The 19,768-nt window shown below is 37.2% G+C and overlaps 1 protein-coding gene across 1 annotated transcript in view; it reads right to left on the reverse strand.

Annotated features, from left to right (window-relative positions):
• LOC306886962 (dolichyl-diphosphooligosaccharide--protein glycosyltransferase subunit STT3B-like) overlaps positions 1-19,768 on the reverse strand; it is a 41,969-nt gene that overhangs the window by 8,766 nt on the left and 13,435 nt on the right. The window contains exons 2-8 of the mRNA XM_079444359.1: positions 15,728-15,836; positions 12,866-13,153; positions 11,871-11,936; positions 9,248-9,347; positions 4,700-4,798; positions 4,359-4,505; positions 1,550-1,598 (exon numbers count right to left, since the gene is read on the reverse strand). Coding sequence (XP_079300485.1) covers positions 1,550-1,598; positions 4,359-4,505; positions 4,700-4,798; positions 9,248-9,347; positions 11,871-11,936; positions 12,866-13,153; positions 15,728-15,836 — 858 coding nt within the window. The remainder of the gene's footprint in view (positions 1-1,549; positions 1,599-4,358; positions 4,506-4,699; positions 4,799-9,247; positions 9,348-11,870; positions 11,937-12,865; positions 13,154-15,727; positions 15,837-19,768) is intronic.

A 19,768-nucleotide genomic window follows, 5' to 3' on the forward strand; every position in this document is an offset into this window, starting at 1 on the left:
CCTATTGAGTGCGTTTGATCCACAGCTGTATGATTTGTTTCACGGTGCACAAAACAGTCTTGAAAAGTTTGCGGTAAATGTTGCACCAGCCGGATTCACCGTACTTGGCGTAACACCCAATATACACCACAAATGAGTGATCTGACAAAACTAGAACACTTGGTTAGAGCTCAAACACTTGAAGTGACAGCTTGATTGCAATGGGATGGGAATTTTCAAGCATTGTTAGCTTCCTGTATATATTATTTTTTAAATTAGTAGTTTTTCATGCTGCTCAGAGAGCCAATGTGAATCCAGCGGTTTAGGTCTTGATCTACTGATGTATAAAACAGCAATGAATTACATTTCAGTATTTTAGCAGCGTACATAAAGAGTATGAAATACGTTTGGGTCACCTTGAGTAACGTCAAAACCTTGCCTGTTTTTGAGATCATTAAGATTTGCATTTTAACAAGTTTCAGTACGATTAAGCACTTTTCCCCTTCAATATCCCATTTAATGCAAAAAACTATTTTTGTACCGCATGTGTACTATTTACACATGCGGTATTTGTTATACAATTGCTTATGCTAATCTACATTCCCATTTAATAATAATAATAATAATAAAACAGCCATCACTGAATCATGAAAAAAATGGGAGAAGTAGAACATGAGAAAAAAAAAATGTATTTGATCATTTTGGAGTGAAATATGACCTATGCTATATTAAATTTGTATATGAAGTTTACCTCACATTTTTAAAGAACACTAAAAAATTATTTTTTTCCCCCCACAGAATTACATTGGTTAAATTTTGCTACAATGTGAAAACTAAAATGCTTTGTTTTTTGTAAAATAAAATAAAATTTCATTAAAATTGACAATGAATGAATGGCACTGACAAAAAAATATATTATTGTTAACATTGGATTTTTTTTTTTAGATGCAGTCACACCTTTATTTTAAGGTCCAATTCTTGCTATTAACAAACCATTAACTGTGACTTTTGCTTCAATAAACTCCTAATTTGCTGCTTAATAATAGTTAGTAAGGTAATGATTAAGTTTAGGTATTGGTAGGATTAGGAATGTAGGATATGGTCATGTAGAATGTGCTTTATAAGTACTAAAACAGCCAATATGTTAATAATAGGCACGCTAATAAGCAACTAGTTAGTGAGAATCGGTGCCTATACTTAAGTGTTACCCAAAACTTTCTTGACTGGCTTTGTGAGATTCTCAATTCTATTAATATATGATTACATCAAGGCAAAAAAAATTGTCATAATATCAGGCACTACTTGTCTATGAACTAGACGTGGGGTTTCAATGGCGGCGTGAATGAATATCAACTGAAGGAAGCTATTCAGACATAATTCAAGCAATCCAAGAGACCGCTTACAGACATAAATCATGCTACATGCTTGACCCCACGACAAAATCAGGTCTTTTGTTGTTAAGCCACTTAACAGGGTGTGCTAATGCGCTATTAACAACTTACTCGTACGATGGAAGACCAAAAAAAAAAAAAAAAAAGTATATGAAATGCTAGATGCACGGCATACTTACCCTGTGTCCCAGAGAGAGTAAAAACGCCCACTCCAAGGAGCAATGTACCCTGAAAGCACATTAACAAAACAGAGTGATTAAACGCAAATACATGCACGCAAACCACCCGACCATTACTGACTCAAGAGCACTTTCAAGCAGCTTCCGAGGAGCTGACGAGCTTGGACTACGTCCAGTGAACCTTAATACCACACATATAGCCAGCAACGTTTTCAATTAATCTACACCGCGAGACTGCGCTCGGTTTGAAAAGCAGTGTGGCGAGCAGAGGGAAGTGCTTAATGAGATCTCAGAGGCCTACTGCAGACGCGGCCCTGCAGCAGAAAGATTAATGAAAGCCTCGGGTGCGACGGGAATACAAGCAAATCACCCTGACTCCATATATACCGGCAGAGGTACGGTGTTAAGAGGCTGGGGTCATAGAGTCAGGCTGGATTCAGGTGAGAAGGCAAAGACTTGGATGCGATTGTGTGGATGGGTTTTTCTTTTTTTCTCCTTTCTTACTGAAAGATGTTTGGTTCGGATGATTCAGTCAAGGGCAAAATATAATTTAAGAATTTGCTATTCAAACGTCAAAAAAAAAAAAAAAAAAAAAAAAAAAAAAGGGTTTCACAGTTCATCAGCATCGTGTCCTCTATGTGACAAGTAAACAGCAATGAAGCTTTTTAATACTACGCTGAGGGGAAAAAAACCCTGCTTTTTATTCTGCAAATCAGTCACGCAGGGTGACAATTTATTATCGTGCAATCTATTTACTGACAAACTTTTAAAATAGTGCAGCATAAAAATAAAATAAAAATCTTCCAGTGACACTTGCGACCTTTCAATACAGAGTGGGATAAGAAATGTCAGTGAGTAAAGTGACAAACCCTTAAACCAGCAAACAATGCATCATTTTTAGCATGTAACCATATATTTGATATGATAAACATGAAACAAGTAATTGTTATGCTACTAACGTCTATACATGTTAAAGTAAGATTTCTACATGCCAGGTAAATGAAAAAAAAGTCTAAATTTTTTTTTTAAATAAGTTACTTTTATTCAACAAGGATGCATTAATTGTTCAAAAGTGACTGAAGACATTTATAACGTTACAAAAATATTTCATTCAAAATAATGCATTCATTAAATTTTTAAAAAAATGAGGGCTGCCACAAAAATATCAAGCAACAATGTCAAACAAGAAATGTCTCTTGCTCACCAAATCAACATGATTTCTGAAGGATCATGTGACACTGAAGACTGGAATAATGGCTGCTAAAAATATAGCGGTCATTACAGGAATAAATTACATTTAGCATTAAAATAGAAAACTTTAATAATGACCCAGCGAATGTGGGGCAAGCGGTCTTTATTTTTAAAGAAAAAGGTCAATTTAATGTTTGCATGCTCAGGGCTTGCAAAAAAAATAAAAAAAAATAAATAAATAAATAAATAAATAAATAAATAAATAAAACGCAAGCCCAACTATTGTGTTTTCCAGTCGGGCTACCAAAATGCATCACTGCCCTGCCCGATGGGTTATCTTAAAATACAGGGCTACCGCAGGTCCTTAAAAACTCTTCAATTTAGTTGTTCCAAACTTAAGGCCATAAAAAGGTTTTAAATGCGTTAAATGGTATAAGAAATGGCTTAATTGTAATTTCAAGAGGTCTTACAGTTGGGGACGGAAAGACAAGAATGGCCATACGGCTGGATTACACGTCAAAAGGCAATGATGTCATTGAATAAATATGAGCGCTGCACGTTTCGAGTCAAAACACGACACGGATGTCTTTGTGAATGTAGTGCCTGATAAAGCTTTTAGAGCTTTTAGAGTTTGAGCGCGGACGGTGCTGCTTTGTGTACAGTCGCTAACGGGGAAACCGCTATATTAAGCCGCTCCTAAAGCGCCACCTCGTGGCAGAGAATGAATTTGCATTTCCAATAAGCCTTTCTTGCCGTTTATGGTCAGATCAATGCAAATATCGACCCAGTTTTAAGCAGCAAACACAGTTGTAAATGAGAAAAAATGTGCCTTCTAAATATCTAAATAATTAGACAAATTAATATATTAAAACAAATAAATATTACTATGCTTGATTTATCCCTTTTTATAGAAATGGTCTTAAGGCTGAAATGCTGTTGTATAAGATTTTTGTTTTTGTGAAAACCGGTATCTGAACTATAAATGTAAATTTATGGCTTACTGTATGTTACCATAGACACTGTCCAACCCCGTCATACTGTGGTTCATTTTACTTGTGCAGCTCTTAAAATGGGTCTTAAATTGCATTAAATATTAAAAAAAAAAAAAATTGATTCTGCAGATACCTTGTAAATAGTGAAATAAAATTCCTTCATATTTGTGTATTGAAAAATATTTGACAATTAGACTCCTATCTGATTTTCTATATAAAAAAAAAAAAAAAAAAGTTTTTTTATTTTTATTTTGGCTAGTTACATTTTCGGGCTACCAAAATCTGAAGAGTACCTGCCCGAAGGGCTACCAGGGATTTTGAAATTTTGCAAGCCCTGATGTTATAGATGCCTTAATTTCAGACAATAGCAAACATGAATAATTAATAAATATTTATTTTTACCTCTCTCACTTGTCCTTGTCTAGAGGATAACTTTAGTAAAAAGTGGAACAGTTTATCCCACTATCATTAATTGAGGTTCAATCAAAGCCTGATTTTTTTGGGGGGGTGAAAAAACAAACATTTCACATTTGTGGTCGTAGTTCGGTTGAAGTCTGGTCAAGAAAACCAGAAAACTGTTCATTTAATTAAATGTACTACTTTAAGTGTTGTGTTTTTGCACTCACCTGTGTAAGTCAGATAAATGACAGTAAGGAAAACCACCCCCGCTGCCAGAGAAACGCCCAGAAAGAACAATGTCTGGAACTCCTGCCTAGTCAGTCTATCCTTCAGATACTGCAGTAAGGCGTAAGCCTGAAGCAGTGCAAATACACCTGCAAACACACACACCATTAATCCACAAACTTTCAGACACTTTCCCAACGGTCATGAATTCCTGGAGCTAATTTAATGATACGGAAATCCTCGCTCTCTTGGCCCGAGATTATGGATTTGAGTTGAGAGAGATGATCTGAGATCAGTGTAAAAGAGCAACAGTTGAAGAAGATTAGAGGCAAACCAGTCTTACCTGCAGCAGCCATGTGCTCGCTCGTCCTGATGGGCTGGAACCCAACAAATGGGATCTGCATGGACAGCACCAAGCCCACTATATAAAAAGTGCTGTAGGCTGAGATAGAGACACAGAAAAATCAATCAAGATTTATCTGAAGCAAAGATGCTTACCAGAACTATCAAACTTGGTGTCCCTAGATGGTAACTGCGATATGAAAAAAAGGCTCTTATGTGAGCACTTAAAGGGATGGTTCACCCAAAATAAAGATTGTCAATATTGTCTCACCGCTATTACGTTCAACCCCGTATGACTTCAGTGGAACACAAAAGGAGTAATTCTGAAGAAAATGCAGTCTTCCATGAAATTACAATAAATGGTGACAGACTGTCACACATAAAATAAGTACACAAACAATGGTCTAGGACTTGTGCACTTTATTTCCACATTTTCTGAAGACTAAAATGTAACTCATTTAAAACACAAAGTTATCCTACGGCTTCAGCAGACTTGGAATATAGAGCTTTAAGCCCATTTCACACCAAGAACGATAACTGTAAAGAGAACTATGAAGATATAGTTTAAAAAATCCTTCTCAATATTGAAGAATAGCAGAGTACACACCACAGCTATAACGATAAAGGCACAGAGAAGCGATATCATTCGATTCACTTTCAGAATTATTTTTTTCCCAGCAGATGAACGATACAAACACTGACAATGACACCTAATCAGGATCGGATTCTACTATAAAGCAGCAGATGAGTGTGCGCTTAAAATAAGCAGACAATACTGTCTCTGCTGGTGTGGACGCTAATATCATTATCTTTATAGTTATCGTTCTTGGTGTGAACGGGGCTGTAGTCAGCTTTTATTATGCTTTTTCATTAGTTTCAAAATACCTTTTTTTGTTTGTTCCACAGAAAAAAAAAAAAAAGTAATGCAGGTCTGGAACAACCTGAGATTGAGTAAATCAGAAAAAAAAAATTTACTCTGATTTACTCAATCTCAGGTTGTTCCAGACCTGCATTACTTTTTTTTTTTTCTGTGGAACAAACAAATGCATTTTCATGTTTGAGTGAATTATCCCTTATCCCTGTGATGAAGTGCTTATGATCCTCTATTGTAATTCACTTACAACGAAGAAAAAAAAAAAAAAAAAAAAAAAAAAAAAAGGATATCTGCTAATCCACAAACGTAAATGTACCATTCAAAGAGTAAGAAAGCTTTTTTTTTTCCCTTTTGGTAAGAAATACATATTTTTATTCAGCAAGAGTACATCAAATTAGCCCGAAGAAACAGTAAAGTATATTTACAATGTAAAAAAAAAAAAAAAAGTTATTTAAATAAATTCAGTTCTTTAAAACTTACCATTCATAAAAGAATCATGAAAAAAAAAAAGTTTCCATGTTTTCCAAAATATTTCCACTTTTCTGTACCAATTTGCACTCTCGAAATCTGCATTGAGGCACTCTTAATATTCCCTATCATTAATTGCCTGTGCATTTCTCCCCATTTGCAAATTGCAGTGGATAAAAGAGTCTGCTAAGTAAATGAATGAAAAAAGTCTCTTTAAAGCACACCACAATTTGTAAAGCATGACTGTTATCTGAGATGAAGCTATTGAGTTCACTCCAGTTTTGTTCTGGATTTACATTTGTCCAATGGCAGCAGTGGAATGTGGGTCTGCCTGAAGCAGAACGGGGTTGTGTAGGGAGACTAGGGGCCTCGGATGTCCCCGAATGCGGTCTAATCTGGGCTCCCGTCCCAGCTATACGAGAGCAGTTGAGTAAAAGAGTCAAACAGCATGACAAAAATTGTACTTTAAGATGCACACTCTTATTCAAGATCAAGAAACGCCCACTTAGAATGGAAGAGGTTGTATAACACAACAAATAAGCTATTTTAATATACATATTTTCCAGATATCAGAGTTTCCTACCTGTCTTTTCTTATGAGCCAAAAATGACAAATACTGTACAATAAAACAAAATGGAGGGAAAACACTGACACGCCAGTGACGGAGAGCAGTCATTCCTAGAAGAATGACAACCGTAACAGTGTCACCTGTAACACTTGACTGACAGATCCGTGAAGTGGACCCCTACCTGAGAGACAGGTGTTGACAGCCTGTCAGAAGAGGTCCAAAACACACTGGTGCGAGTGTGTGCACATGAGAGACGGCGATACAGCTGTGCAGTAGAGGAAACCGAAGCTGCTTGTGACAGTAACTATATGAGCTGTCAACCTTTGAGAAGCATCAATTAAGGGGCAAACCGGACCATCTTCACCCTAAAACGGGATGCTCTAATAAGACAATGCACACCTAAGACTACAGACACACACAAAAAACATAGCATTTCCTCATCAATGGACAACTGACTGGCGGTTTTATGAAAAACTCTCAAAAGGAATTGGAAAAGAGCAGTGATTAAGAGAGTTAAAAAGGGTTGATTTAACTAGTGACGAAATATGAAAGGTCTAGAGTCACAAAAGTGGCTTTCTGGACATCTAGTTCTGGTACTGACTACTTGGAAGTGGAACTACACACTTTTCCTTTTGCACTGGCAGCTACAATGGGAACCCTGTGGTGAAGCAATTCAGTTGTGTCATTTCTGTGCACCACACAATAGCAGTAACAACAAAAGGACAACGATGGATGGAAGACGCCAGGATTGGAGCTGCGCTTTTGTTACTCTTTGGATACTGTTGGTTTTATGTTGTTAACATGAGGGATGGAAAGGAGACATGCAAATCTGAGACAATAGAAAGAACAAAAGAATATTTTGACAACTCCAAATCTCTCTGGATGCGGTCTATGCGAGTTTCAGGAACTTCAGAACTATTCTGACAAGTTGGACTACTTCTGAAGTTTCTGAAACGTGCATGACTTCCTGCAGTGGGAAAGCAGCTAATATATCCATAGTATCTGACTAAAATCTGGTGTACATCACAGCTTATTCTGGCCAAGAATCAACAGTTACAAAGAAATAGATTATCAGACAGCATCCAAAAACAAAGGATGGATGCCTTACATCAGTGGTTCCCAACCACGATCCTGGAGGATTTCCAGGAGAAGTGCATGTTGCGTTCTTTAACATTCCACCTGGTAACAAAGATGCCATGATGCCAAACTCCCTCATCAAAGAAGAAAGCAGTCGTGTTTACAACGATGAGCGCTTAGGATAAACTAAATGCTGGATGTTCAAAAGTATGTGAATTATTTCAAGTTCGCTGCATAGAATCTTTAAAATTTGTCCAAGAGTTTTACACACCGGTCTGTTATTGTGGCAACATTTCCAAGCCCCCAAACATGACAAGGCACAACACAAAACATGATTGGTTGCTTTACCCGTCAGTCATATGGCCTCTTGGGCGGGCCTTGGCCATTTAAAGCGACCAAGTTCCCAGAACTTCTGCCGTCAGTCTGTAGGTCTGGTTAAACGACATTAGGAGTAAAATGGCTGCTGTCAAACCAACTTAGGCAACCCTTGAAAGTTAAGTATTAACTAGCCACTCAGTTCGGGCATGATGATTTCCAGACAGTTCTTGCCATTTTGTGGAAAATACGTACATTGAACAGTCACTAAACAGATTGTTAACCTGATGTCTGAGGCTACCAAAGCAGACGTCACTCTAGAAGGAGACAGCAAGGTGAAACAGAAACGCAATAACCAGATCCCACTGGTTTTACATCATTCTCCAATCCATCTCTGAACATGACTGCTGTTCTTTGTCCAAGCCCCGGCCCCATAAACCGAGAGCAATGCTACTTAATCTAATCACTATGATCTATTAGGAGAGGTGGCAGTGATACTCCATGTGGAATCGGGCCATGGCAAATGTGTAGTGGGACCTGCGGCAAGTGCAAGAACTTTCCAGAACTGAGCTAATACCCAGCATCCATCAGTAATGCATTTTGCACAGGGCAGCTGCGGCAGAGTGGGAGGGGCTAATAAAGATTTAAACAAAATTAGCCCAGTGGCACAAGGCCCCGTTGTTCTATTATCTGAGCGCTCACTCAGGAGCCTCACAAAAGCACTGCACCTTTAATTATTCATCGGCCTAAAAAAAAATGGCATAACCCAAAGTGAGCAAAATTACTCTTTGCTCTTTAAGGAAAAGAACTGTTGTCTTTTTTTCGCTTTGCAGAAAGCTTATTCGTGCTATCAGAGGTCCTAATTGACAGTTAGCATGTTGTTTTGGCATTTCAGACTGCATGTCTGGATTCAAAGGCTTTTTCCGCGACATGAAGATCCATGCATCCTCAGATCAGTGCTGCATGTGTGATTGGTTGTGAAAGGCAAGAGTGAAGTGGGCGGAAAAAATGTGTCATTAAACATCAACGTCAAATTTAAATGCTGCTGTCAAAGCAGAGAGAGACTCGTGCTGTCGACCACAGCTGTGCAAGCATCTCTGCGTGTCCAAATCAAAAAGCAAGTGAGAAAGAGCAGGTTCACGCTTCATTATTGTACGGGAGAACAAGCACTACGTGGGAGGTGATGTGTGTACTTCATACAAAAAGCAGAGATGTTCACACAAACATACACAACACAGGGGACTCACCGATGTACAGCCTCCTGCTGAAGCGCTGCATAAGGAGCAGCACGAAAACATGGAGAGGAATCAGGTTGATGATGAAGACATATCCTCCCCACGCAGACACCTGCAACAAAACACATGTCACGCTACACACAAAAAAACACTGATACTGAAATATTTTGCCTTATGATACTGTATCAAGAATCAGTATTTTTAGGGAAGTAGCTAATACTTCAATTTATTAATTATAAGGTTATTATATTTCAGGGATTTGGGTTACAATATAGAAAATGTTGTTCATGTTGTATTGCGTGTTTGTTCTGTATATTAATCATCATTAGCATATGAAGTTACTCATATTGTTAAGAATATAATATAATACAAAATGTGGGAGAAAAAAAATCCTTGCAAACACTGTCACTTCGTAACAAACCAAACTTAAACCATTGTCAACTAAAATGTTTATTTCATTGAATAGAATTTCAGTCAGTAAAATTGATTAAAAATTAATGACAATGACACGTTACATTATTTTTGTTAACAGATCAAAAATTTAAAATTGCCAATGTCATTCATTTTAGTCAGTTTTACATCACGACTAAAGGGTCAGTGAATAAAAATGAGTGACTTAGACAAAACTAAAGTATATATTACATTAATAAAATGAAAACTATATTTAACAGGACATTTGTTAAAAGACAGAAATTGTTTATCTACTTAACTGAAAAACCCAAAATTACTACAAGTTTAGAAAACAGCACTTGACTCAATTTTGTACTAGGCAACTAAATATCTGTCATTGGCCACCGGCTAATAAATTGTTAGCTTTAACTCGCCTGTTTATATATTTAAATATATTTTGACTGCATGTTGTGCCCATAACTGCTTTAGTTCGCCTACACACTACGACACTTTGACAGCATTTGACAGGAAAGACTGATTGTATAAACTCATTTATGCTCTTTCCGTGGCATTCTAAAATGTAAATAAAGCAGAAATACAGCAAAGAGTACTGTAGGACAGTTGTGGTTTCCCTCTCATCTTGACACCACACTATTCCCATTTATATCAATGGATTTGCATAGTTATCTGGCACATCGTAAAAACTGCAGTGTGTAAATAGCCTAACTCATTGTCGCATGGCTGAGAGGTCTCTCTCTTTCTTTTTAAGCAATATACCACTGTTTTGAATAACCACACACTAAAAGGTATAGAAACGCAGTGTGTCGTGACCAAGTTATATCATATCGCCCTGGTCTCTGCTGGCTCTCAGCCCAAGATACACCACATTTACCTGAAAACTCCATTAGCACACTCACCCTTTGGAACTCTGCAGTTTTCTAGGTCACTTAGGATGTCCCGTTCAAGAGAGCATATCTCAACTCATGCCCCCGGTAGTGCCTCTGGGCCATATCGGACTGTACTGGACCCCAAGGTCTTAATGGAGCAGATGGCTTACGATTGCACTGGTGTCATTTATGTTTATAAACACATTTGGAAAGCCAGAGACTATTGGGGGCTGGGCAGGGCTGTAGGCTTCCATTATTAATGAGCGCTGCCTTCCTCCAGGGGAAGAAGCTCAAGTTTCAGAAATGGCTGCTATTCATAACCGACTGGCGCGTGGCCCCCACCAGGGTGGCATGATGGATGGTTCTGTTTGCTTTTTCATTTATTTTACATATCACATTAATGGGTTGAAAAAGAGCAAGAGAGACATGCAACCAGCCCCAGGACACCCAACACTATGGACGGAAATCAAAAGAATTTAATGATTATAGTTCAGCTTACGATTCCACTTAATGATCATGGATCCTTAACTTTATATTACGCAACAATATTTCACAGCAATTACACTGTTTTACGTCTCATGAACCTTGCTTAAAACCAAGTTCATGAATCAAATGATAAGACCAAGTAATGACTTACGGTTCATTGAGTGAATCAAATGTTAATTTGGAAAGCGTGCAATTGATTCAGTAGGTAAATGGGCCGTTTCAGACAGATGAGTTTGTTTGTAACTCATTTGATAGTCGTTTTGACAGATTCAGCAAAAATAATCATTTCACAACTCACTTAATACCAAATTGGACTACACTAGTCACATTATACATTGCTGTTCAAAAGGCTGCACTATGCACATTTTCTTAATACTTTCTAAAGTTATAAAAGATCGCCATTTCAAATAAATGCTATTCTTTTCAACTTTCTACTCAAAGGAATCATGAGAAAAGCCATCACAAAAAAGTAAGACGTTTTCAACGTTTATAGTAAGAGATATGCTTCGGAGCACCAAATCAGCATATCAGAATGATTTCTGAAGGGTCATGTGAAACTAAAGACTGGAGTAATGACTATCAAAGGAATAAATTACATTTTAAAATACACCAACATAGAAAACAGTTATTTGAATGTGTAAAACGTTATATTATATGTATATAAACGTTGTATTTTGCTCATTAAATATAGCCTTTGTGAGCATAAGAGACTTACCAAACCCAAACTTTCAAAAAGCAGTGTAATTCCCTAAGCAGTGGCAGGAAAAGCTGTCAAGGTTATTTACTATGGTATTACCAAATACCATTAATAGACATGAAATGCCATAAACCATAAACCACCCGAACATAAAAAAAATCCAAAGAATACTCACCATGTAAAAGTACGAGAGGCAGCAGCCGATGGCCCAGAAGACCGAGCCAGTTTTGACTGATTTCACCTGTGTGGAGAAGACACTTAAGTTAATTCCGCTAATCCCAGACAAAGGGTCCGATACCATCACCTCTAACAAAGCCAAGACAACAAACACTCAAATAAGAAAGAGACCAAGGAAATTCAATGTTTAAGTCAGGCTTGACAGCAAAGTCCTTGGCGTTTCAGCTGACAGCGAGCTCCAGAGAGAAGAGATGGGCTAAAAATCACAGCGCCAAAAGAGAAAGTATGCTGCCATTGCATCTGTTCCAGCTGTCTCGTCGTTCAGCTGAAAAAACGTGATGAATGTCTATCAAGGTTAATTCATCATTTCAACAGTGTGGGACAGCGCAACACTTGCTGAAATGAGTTTTTAGTCATTTTAGAACAGCTCTCAATAGGCATGATAAAACTAGTCCTCATGACTCATGCGCTATATTCAAAGTCCTTTGAAGTCAAACAATAAATGTTATAAACAGGCAAGTTATTTCACTGATAATCTTCTCTTGCACTGAGCTGTTAACTTGAGAACCACTGTAAGAATGAATTGAACCAGATAACTTGGAATATGCAGATTCATGAACAAATGAAGACAAATTTTGTAATCTGAATCAAGTCATTTACTTAAAGAATGTGACTCAACAGAACTAATGATTCAGACGAACTCAAACTGATTCAGTGATCTTACTCAAAATAACAGATAATAGTTTTCAGATTCATGAACAAATGATTCTGACTCGAAAGAATTCAATAGCTAAACTGGATAACTACTTCTCATGAGAGATGTCATGATTAACAGTAAATAACAACAAAAGGCTATCAAATGGCTTCAGAAAACTTGGTATATGACAAAAGTTAAACAGTTGTGTTATCCATTTCATATTAAATTCATAAATTTTGATTAACGAAGATGAACAAACGTACGCAAACAAATGGTTATATTTTAATCTAACTCACCCATAGGTAGTAGGTAAACTGCAAGGCAAAAATGGCGATGCCCTCATTGTCAAATGAGCCAGCCACAGAGCGTGATATGTAGCCTGGTACGATGGCGATGAAACACGCCGCCAGCAGGCCGGCACCCTGGTTCCACAGCTCCCGCGTCAACAGGAAGGTAGAAATGGCAGTAAGGCCACTGAAAACCGGAGCCAGAAACACGCAAACATCACGTATGTGCACCGTCACATGAAGCAGATTCAGTATGTAGTGGATCAGGCCCGCCGTCACCATCAGACCAGGATACACCTGCAAAAGACAAGATATGGGAGATGCTATTAGTTGCAATTGAATGCAAAATTAACTAGAAGTTTGCCTGCAGCAATTTGAGGAAAAAAAAAGAATAAAATCAGGATCTGTAAGAAAGTGTGTAAACATTCCTAAATATTTGATTGGCCCCAAGACATAGAGATGATGAGAAATTTAGCCCAAGCACACCCTTAGGAGCTTGGTAATCAATCGTATTGAAGGAATAGTTCACCCAAAAACGCCTCTCAAATCACCCTCAGGCTATCCAAGGAGTAGATGCGTTTCTTTTTTTTTATCTGAACAGATTTGGAGAAATTCAGCATTACATCACCCCTGGATCCTCTGCAATGAATGGGTGCCATCAGAACAAGCCAAGAAGCTGATGAAAACATCACAAGTAATCCACACGACTCCAGTCCATTAATTAACATCTTGTGAAGTGAATAGCTGCTTGTTTTTCAAATAATTCTATCACTGACAAATCCATCAAGATATTTAACGTCAAACTGTTGGTGTCCTCTATCCGTGATATTGCGTTTTCCAGTGAAAAAAAAAAGTTAAATGTGCACAGATCAAGCTACGTTTACAAATCCACAACAGTTCTAAACAAAGTGGATTTTGACATGAGGACAACAGGGGATGGGCGATCGTTTAAAATTAAAATGTCTTAATGACAGATTTGCTTCTTATAAACATGCGGCTTTTCACTTTACAAGATGTTAACAGATGGACTGGAGTTGCGTGGATTAGTTTACTGCGATGTTAATCAGCTCTTATTTTATCAATTCTCATCAAGTGATTTAATGCTAAATTTCTCCAAATCTGTTCTGAAGAAGAAACAAACTGATCTACATCTGATATGGTGTACATTTACAGTAAATGTATTTAATATTTTATTCCATTCTAAACCTGTATGGCTTGCTAAACCTAAAAGAAATGTTTTGGACCCAATTGACTTTCCCTGTAAGACCAAAATATCTTTTTTTGTGTTCCGCAGAAAGTCATACAAGTTTGGAACAACATTAGGGTGAGTAAATGACACTTAATTTTTGAAGCTGAATTTAGCAGCCAAACAGCAGTGAGAAAGGAAACACCCAGTTCTATAACTCCACATTCCCACCCTCTCTTTCACCTCTCATGCGATGAGCAGCGTCTGTAGGCTGTGCTGAGAACAGACCAGCCTGCTCTGAAGGCCATATAACGACTGCTTGAACTGTACACAACAGATGCTGTTCTCTGCCTCCTGCAGCCCCCCTACAGCTCCAACACCAGAGCTGTCAGATGCCAAACGCTAGCCAAACTTTCTCCAACCAGGGAAAGAGCTCATTAGGTTCAGCAGCACTGCACTTCTCAGTGACAGGGAGTGTTAAAGGGGGTGGCCTTATTTAGGGACGAAAGATGCTGTTTTCAAGCAGAAATCATCCAGAGGCTGGCTGTCCATAGATGCTTGAACATGAACAGCCTTTCGCATGAATTTAACTGCATTTTTTTTTTATATCGAGGTCATAGGCTAACAAGAACAGTTGTCAAAATGCAGACAAAACAGATCTAGCAATTTACAGAGCTGTAGCATTACTGGAAAAGTTCTGTATCGATGCTATATGTGAACAATGCTGCAGCATTAACGGTTCGAGGAACAAGGTCAGAGCGCTATGATGCGAGTCTAAGTCTGCTGTCAAAGAAACTGAGCTAACCACAATGTTTGGAAGAAGCTGAAATAATTTCATGCCGTTTGTGATACAGAGTCACAAGCGACTGTATAAAATGCTAATATTCGGCATGGGAATGCAGCAACAATAATGTGGACATCATGCACTCAACTACAAATAATTTGTGTAGAAGCAATTCTGGATCAGGAAGCGAAAGCAATTGTCAGGAAATGACAACTGATTTTAAATGATAGATTTGTTGATGACAACAAGTTTAAAAATCTGCAACTATTTAATAGATGCAATAGATGCAACTATTTAAAAATCTGGAATCTGAGGGTGCAAAAAACATCTAAATACTGAGAAAATTGCCTTTAAAGTTGTCCAAATGAAGTCCTTAGCAATGCATATTACTGATCAAAAATTAAGTTGAGATATATTTACATCAGGAAATTTACTAAATATCTTCATGGAACATGATCTTTACTTAATATCCTAATGATTTTTGGCATAAAAGAAAAATCAATTATTTTGACCCATGCAGTGTATTTTTGGCTATTGTTACAAATATACCCCAGTGACTTAAGACTGGTTTTGTGCTCCAGGGTCACATTATATATGCTATTTACATTAACTTCAACTAACAGTGAACTGAAAAATACTCCTACAGCATTTATTAATCTTAAATGCAACATTTGTTTTTTTTTTTAATAAAATTTAATGTACTGTGAACAAACTGTTTGAAGTATTATTTTTTGTTTTAAACAAAAGATATGAAACTAATGAAAAATATATATTTTTTAAAATATATGGGTCATAATGAGACATTGCAAAATGTTACCAGAAAAAGAAAAAAAAAAAAACAAGAAGAAGGTCAAAGATTAAAACAACAACAACAACAACAACAAAATACAGGCAGACTTACCGTCCCTCCCACTATTCTGCCCAGTGGGTACCAGGCCCTCTCGTCAAACCAGTTGAGAAACTCGTAAAAGCCATTAGTTGTGAGATGATGAGTTGACCTGTAGTTGAACCTGTAGACAAAAAAAGAACAGAATATAACACACTGTCACTTCTATTGGAGGAAAAAAACAGCATTTTATCAACATTGGCCTGTCACAGTGTGTTTGATGGCAAGAAGAGATGCGTGTTAAGACACTTCCTAAATGACAGATTAAATACTCAACTGCCAATCACCATCAAGCCCACAACAAGAACATCCACTGGGAAGCACTTAAACGGTTAACAACCAACAGAAATATAGATTATTAAATGAGATGGAAAAAAAGACTTGTCAGTTATTTAATCTTGAAGGACAAGTATTTCCAAGGACAAGAATTGTTGACTCACTGTTCAGTGCACACAGACAGAAAGACACCTGTTCAATCAGTCATGCATACTCGAACAAGGATTTCTGCAGATTTTCCTTTAGGCCAGTTTTCTGCCGCAAGATGAATAAATAAAATAAATACTCAGATACAGAGTTGTATTTTGGACCCTACTTTTAGAGTTTTTATATAATATAATATAATATAATATAATACAAACGCATATTATTATTATACATTTATCAAATACACTTATTGAGTTTTTGAAGGGGGTTTTATAAACACTTTAAAAGTCCAATGCTCAAACAAATACATTTCCTGGCAGTCTTTATCAACTTGGAAGCATTAATTTGATGCACACTTGATTAACAAAAACCTTAAACAAAAGCACTATGAACATGGCTGCAATTAAACTGTGTAATCCTCTCTAATGCCTTTATCAGCCCAAATTCAGCAAACTGTGTCCCGCTATCTCCAGAGTACTCACTCTGAACCTTTTCTTTACAAACTCCAGAACACAAGACACCTAGCTTTTTAAAACTCCCCTTAACCACAGAGGGAATTTATTTGTTTGTTTAAATCAATGCAAAGCCCTGAATAACTGCTTCGTATTTAAACTAAACATTCTATTTTTAGCATAGAAAAAGCCCAGGACTAAGCAAAGCCTAGCTCACTAAAATACATGAGTTCAATAATATATGCAGGAAGAGCCCTGCTACAAGGAAAACGGAATAATTCACAGAATAATAATGTGATATTTTAACAACTATGACAAATAATGTATTAAAAAATAGGGGGATGAGTAAATATAATTTCTATGGACTGCATTATAAAATTACCAGCCATAAAATGTTCAATGAGAGAACATTCAATGGACCATAATCAGGAATACTTCATTTGTGCAAATGAAAATTAGGCTCTGAGGAAGAGACAATCGAAGGCTAGTCAATCACTCAGCCAAAAAACTATTATGAGAAATCTAATGTGTATATACTGTAGAGATGTGATATAGGACCTCATGACAGCACCACCTATTAAAACGAACAACGGCTAACCCTCACAGCCTCAGTTTCATTCACGTAAAATATAGCATCGGCCCAGGCTAGGCTCCATCAAATACTCTTATTGAAAGTTTACAGCTCCAGTGGATTCCTGATTGCTGCTATTGTAAATGCAAGTAGATTGTGTCCAGTGGGATAGAAAAGCATTACTTCTGGATTTATTTAATCAGATTCTGCATGCATGGCAAGTGTCAGCACACGGCCTGCCATCAAATTAATGTCCTCACTATTTTGTAATACAGCCATCTCACTGGAAAGAAACGCTCGGCGTTCGCAGGAGAATCTGGCAACCCGACGCTTGAGTAGGAGGAACGGCAGAACTGTGAATCATGCGTATTTAAAGACCCCTATAAAAGCACACAAACCATCCATCAGTGACCCTGGCTGCTAACTGACACCGCAACCTGCTAGCTTCCATTCCCGCCTCGCTGACCTTTCTTCCCTCTCTAGAGGGGCTAAAGATTCGAGAACCTTTACTGGCATGGTCAAACTCTCAATCAAGATCTGATATCTGAACCGGGTCCTTGGCATTCACGGAGCACTGCAATATCCTTTCTGCAAGGAAACAACATGAACACACCAGCAAAAGCAAATTAAACCCTTGTTATCAGGTGTTACTGCAGGTTTGAGAAATATTATTGAAATGCAATCTTCTGCAGATTTTTGTTTCCATTCATGCAGACAGAAAATGTACTCGAATGCCTATTACATACACAAATAGCTGCCCGGGGATGCTGTTATGAAGATGCCCATCACGTAAACAGACTTGCATTAAAGAGACTTTGGTTATACGCTGCTAAAAGTCGAATATTTATTCAATTGATGGCTATCTCTTCAACTATGGGCATTTTGGCCCTTTTGAAAATAAACTCTAAAAACACTTTTCTAGTTAAAATCCAGCTTATCCAATAAAAGTAAACGAATGCATTGCAGAACAGGCAAATCAAAAAATTATGTATTTATGCTTAATGGCATTTTGTTGTGGAAATGAAACTGGCATAAATGACACTTTAAACACTTTTGGAATAAAATGTGTCATCTTGCCGAGGCTAAATTCATTGCCAGCATTTTGTACATCCTGCACAAATACAATTTAAAATTTTTGCATGATTTATTAAAATTAGGGCTGTCGCGATTCGTCGACTAGTCGATTTTTAAAAATCGTCGACTTCATTTTGCTCGCGTCGACTAACCGGCAAAATACCGGAAGTGCCACATTTCACGGACGAGAATCCATAAAACATTTTTAGACTATTTGCCAAGGCTGCATGATATATTAAACCTATTTAAAAATCATAATTAAGCATAATTGTGAATTCACAAAAGTATTATTTATTAATATTTCTCCTTTAAAGAGAGTTTTTTTATTTTAATTTGATTAATTATTAGACTAGAACACGTGGATATGTTGTCATTCTCACACTATAATACTGAGCTGTGATTTCAGTTATTTGGACTATGAGACGGACACTTGCTTCTTGCACTCTATATTGCACTTCACTTTTGCTTTAAAAAAGGATTTCATAGAAATTTGGATTTCATTTTCCAACTTAAAAAGGAAACATCTTTTGTGTGTTTTGTCCCTTTTGATCAATTTAATGGGTCCTTACTAAATAAAAGTATTCATTTCTTGCAAAAAAATAAAAATTATTGACCCCAAACCTTTGAAAGGTAACGTACACAAGTCTCACATATCATTTCAGGCATGCTCTTCAATGGCACGGTTGTCTTCTTGGCAAAAAGAGTACAGTGTGGGACAGCCACAATTGAAAAATTCTCATTAATATAAATGTATTAGATGATCATAATTTAATACATCAAAAAGTGGAAAAAAAATCTGCACACTGTTATTCCGTTTATTATTCCCCAATTTGTTTGTTTTTTTAAATATCATTTCGGTCCAAGTCCTTCGTCAGGCAAACATGGTCTTGGATCGAAACGTTGCTATTTTAAAAAATTGTTAAATAAAAGGCAGTAACAGTGTGCAGATCTTTTTTCCACTTTTTGATGATACCCTTTGATCTTGCACCTGGCAAAGACATTTTCGGAAGTGCGTACTTTCACCCTTCTTTCATAATTTAATACATGCAATAATACAACAAGGATAAAACGAAAGCTACTGAAATGCAGAAAAACTATGAATAAAGGCATAGAGAAAAGTTTATAACCATAGTTTCTGACCTTCATAACAAAAAGAAAAAATTTAAATCTGTTAGGTTTTAATAAAAATCAACCCCTGGGACATAACTGGAAGAAACATCCTAGCGCTTCCGTGACCGCATACTCTTCTCCAACAATCATTGCCAGGAAACACAATCACAGGGAAGTCACCCGGAAATGACCCGGGGCAACACTGAGCCGTGTCATTTTAAGGTGGGGTAATCTCAGCAGACAATGCGCAAGACTATCAGATTTCTTGACAGTATTATAAGATGGATACATAGAGATGTCTTTATGAGCGCAGTGAACTGGATTTCTTTATTCTACAGTTTAACCTTGTTCCGCTCTACGTTCCCACCGACTCTGAACTCCGCACTTCATAAAACTCAATTTCACACTGCGTGGACATACATGCAG

This window comes from Barbus barbus (assembly GCF_936440315.1).
Source record: "Barbus barbus genome assembly, chromosome: 21".
Taxonomy (NCBI): domain Eukaryota; kingdom Metazoa; phylum Chordata; class Actinopteri; order Cypriniformes; family Cyprinidae; genus Barbus; species Barbus barbus.